Source organism: Poecilia reticulata, linkage group LG20 (genome assembly GCF_000633615.1).
Source record: "Poecilia reticulata strain Guanapo linkage group LG20, Guppy_female_1.0+MT, whole genome shotgun sequence".
NCBI lineage: Eukaryota > Metazoa > Chordata > Actinopteri > Cyprinodontiformes > Poeciliidae > Poecilia > Poecilia reticulata.
This window is the reverse complement of record NC_024350.1, coordinates 16,120,838-16,122,101: the sequence shown is the minus strand read 5'-3', so window position 1 is coordinate 16,122,101 and position 1,264 is coordinate 16,120,838. Positions and strand designations below refer to the sequence as shown.

General features: G+C 45.3%; 1 protein-coding gene across 1 annotated transcript in view; it reads right to left on the bottom strand.

Moving 5' to 3' along the window:
- Positions 1–1,264, bottom strand: part of LOC103456930 (adhesion G-protein coupled receptor G2-like) — a 16,179-nt gene that overhangs the window by 650 nt on the left and 14,265 nt on the right. The window contains exons 13-15 of the mRNA XM_008396816.2: positions 883–1,169; positions 704–805; positions 132–248 (exon numbers count right to left, since the gene is read on the bottom strand). Coding sequence (XP_008395038.2) covers positions 132–248; positions 704–805; positions 883–1,169 — 506 coding nt within the window. The remainder of the gene's footprint in view (positions 1–131; positions 249–703; positions 806–882; positions 1,170–1,264) is intronic.

Genomic DNA, 1,264 nt, shown 5'->3' with positions numbered 1-1,264 from the left:
TTGGGATGTTGTTGCACAGACAGGAAGAGGAAATGCGCTGATTTGGGATGTTGTTGCACAGACAGGAAGAGGAAATGCACTGATTTGGGATGTTGCACAGACAGGAAGAGGAAATGCGCTGCCACACGTACAGTTGCTGTTGGTGACGTTGCTGCTGAAGGAGGAGCTAAGGTTGCTGTGCTGGTTGGCCGATGTCGTAGCTGTAGCCGCCGCCGACAACTTGTTGTGTGTGGCAGTCCGGCTGCATTCTATGGAGAAAATATATCTAAATCAGGCTTTCTGTGTGTTTTTTAGGTCTTTATAAAGTAACTATATTTGGTAAATGAAATAAAGCATTATTCTTATTACTTCGGTCTTATCTTTCAGTCACTAATATAGTTAAATAAAGTGAAAAAGAGCAACTAAGCATAATAAAATCCACCATTTTAGAGTGGAGCTTAGCTTAGCTTAGCTTAGCCTAGCCATAGCTTGTTCTGGGCAAATTGAGCACACAGAAACCATCCAAAGTAATAAAATACACACATTATCCTCCTCAAACATGAATAGACTGTAACTTACCAGCCTTATGGACGCAAACTCTCATAAAAACCATAAAACTACCTAAGAAAAACGTCTTCTTCTTGAACTTCTACCTGAACATAATATGACTCACAAAACGGCCGCGCCACCTAGTGGCGACGCTGACAACTACAACGCAGCTCACCTGAGTTCTCAGCCAGACGCCAATTTCCGCAACACAGAAACGTCCTCCACATCCTGCGGACGTTTTCCTTTACCACGCAGTGGAAAATGAAGACAAACAAACCTACACAAGACATTTTAATCGGTTAGAATGCAGTTAAAAAATAAATAAAGATGTATACAGCTCTGATTAGCGCTCACCTAGCAGAGAGTTGCATATGGTGAACATGTATAAAAAGGCGAGCCTGGCTTCTCCCCAGGCAAACAGGGCGAAGCCCCAGGTGAGGCCGAGCAGCAGGACAAGGCCGATGATGCTTCTGATGTCGGTCATGGTGCTCCGGTGGGGAGACTGGTTGTGAGGGTTCTGCTTCTTGATCCGGGCCAGCTGGACCATAACGACGATGAAGACCGCCAGGCACAAGACAAAAATGAGGATGAAGTAGGCGACCACGCCCACATAAAAGGCGATGTCGTTTCGTAGCCAGCAGCTAGAGAGAGACACACGAAAACAAGCTAAATGTGGGTTAAAGACGGTATGCTAGCAGAGAAGCTAGCCAAACATAACGACATAAAGTCGGCTGTG